Below are 2,079 nucleotides of genomic sequence, written 5' to 3' on the forward strand. Positions count from 1 at the left end.
GTTATTATTATAGAGTTGTGACAAGCTCTCTGTCAACCTTACCTTTATCTTCTATCTAGCTCATGTGCTGTATCCACCTTCGCGCTCTTCTATCATGTGCTGCCTGCGTCTGTAGTCACCGTGGATCCAACTGTCTCTTCTTGAGCCCACAATACAGCGTAGTTCAAGTGCAATTCAAATTTACAGTAATGTATTGGGTTATCTCAAAGGATGATTTGAATAGAGTATTTTACTGTAAAATAACCCTATACAATGCTGTGAAATCCCGGTATCGTTTTTTTCACAGTAACTTACTGTGTCTACATTGATTTCACAGTAAAGTCTACATTACAACATGACATTGTGATTATTACAGGTAAAGCCTGTAAAGTAACATTACGATGATTTATTGTGAAATATATCAGTAAAATATTGTAAAACTCTGGTAACATTTTACAGTGCAGTTACTGAGACTAGCTGAGTCCATCTTGGATGATCCATCTCATCCACTAATTGGTGAACTCCAGTATCTCCCTTCTGGCTGTAGGTTCATGATACCTATGTGCAAAACCAAAAGGTATAGATCTAGTTTTGTCCCCTCAGCTATTAAGGCCCTAAATAGTAATTGTAAGAATATGATATCCTGTCAGGAGCAGCCATCTTCCATCTAGGCCTGTTTATTTATTTATTTATTTATTTATTTATTTTATCATTTATTCTACCAGAGCATTTGTTTTTGTTCTGTGTGTCTGTTTGTTTGTCAATGTTTGGTTTGTTATTTTCCTGTCTGTTGTCCTGTGTCACTGTCATTGTATTGTGTGGTGCTGTTGTTGCAAGCTACTTTTCACCTGCAAACAAATCTACCTCCGGGTATCAATAAAGTTACCTTACCTTACAGCCCTCCGGCCCCATGGTTATCCTATGATAGAAGCTGGCTAACATGCTAACATGCTAACGGGTGTCTTTCGGGTCTTCCAGCCCAGACCATATGCCATCAGAGGGATGTGTAGATGACACACACACACACACACACACACACACACACACACGCGCACATACACACACACCAGACACACACACACACACACACACACACACACACACACACACACACACACACACACACACACACACACACACACACACACACACACACACACACACACACTATAAGGTCCTTTAAGGTCTCTTGCAAGTGAGACACAGCTGCAAAAAAGGAGAAGCAGAGTTTGGTTTACCGCGTTGCAGATAGGATCTGTTTCCATCCAGTTACTGCAACTGAGATGAAAGTGATTATTATTTAGGTTGGTCGTTTCGCAACATTGCTGATAAGTATCTTAGGTCAGCTTTAAAAAAAAAAACACATCTGTGTGTGTGTGTGGGGGGGGTGTGTGTGGGGGGGGGGTGTGTGTGTGAGTGTGTGTGTGTGTGTGTGTGTACATGCAGGTGAGCGCATGCGTGGAGAAGGTGTGCTCTGTCCATAAATGTAAGATCGTGGTGTGCTTGTGTACAGAGTGCGTGTGTGCACGGGGTGTGTGTGCATGCTGATTGACATGGGGCTCAGGACCTTGCTGTGTGTGACGGTGCTCATCTGCACAGTTTCATGTGAGTGTGTGTGTGTGTGTGTGTGTGTGCAATGCATGTGTGTCACTGTTTGTGTGAATATGTGTGTGTGTGTGTGTGAGTAGCCTACCATGTGTTGTGTGTGTGATGTGAAGTGTGTGTGATGTGAAGTGTGTGTGTGTGTGAGTAGCCTACCATGTCTTGTGTGTGTGATGTGAAGTGTGTTTGTGTGTGTCCTACCCCCTGCAGGCTGTCTGTGTGCCCACTCGGGTGACTCCATCATCGGGGGCCGTGATGCGCGCAGGGGGGCTTGGCCCTGGATGGTCTACCTGGAGATGCACTTCAGTGCCGGCATGAAGTGTGGAGGATCACTGGTCTCAAATCAGTGGGTCATGACTGCAGGACACTGCTGGAGGTTAGTACGCATGCAGTGCCTATTTGTGTGTGTGTGTGTGTGTGTGTGTGTGTGTGTGTGTGTGTGTGTGCGCAGGGTGCGATTTGTTGGGGGGGATTTACCCCCCCGCTCTTGTTTTTACA

The 2,079-nt window shown here is 44.8% G+C and overlaps 1 protein-coding gene across 1 annotated transcript in view; it reads left to right on the plus strand.

Moving 5' to 3' along the window:
- Nucleotides 1-1,513: 1,513 nt before the first annotated feature.
- Nucleotides 1,514-2,079, plus strand: part of LOC308362898 (serine protease 27-like) — a gene marked incomplete at its 3' end in the record, with an annotated part of 3,943 nt that continues 3,377 nt past the window's right edge. The window contains exons 1-2 of the mRNA XM_080835625.1: nt 1,514-1,584; nt 1,792-1,957. Coding sequence (XP_080691751.1) covers nt 1,521-1,584; nt 1,792-1,957 — 230 coding nt within the window. The 5' untranslated portion in view covers nt 1,514-1,520. The remainder of the gene's footprint in view (nt 1,585-1,791; nt 1,958-2,079) is intronic.

The sequence above is a fragment of the Sprattus sprattus genome, assembly GCF_963457725.1.
Source record: "Sprattus sprattus genome assembly, chromosome: 3".
Classification (NCBI taxonomy): domain Eukaryota; kingdom Metazoa; phylum Chordata; class Actinopteri; order Clupeiformes; family Clupeidae; genus Sprattus; species Sprattus sprattus.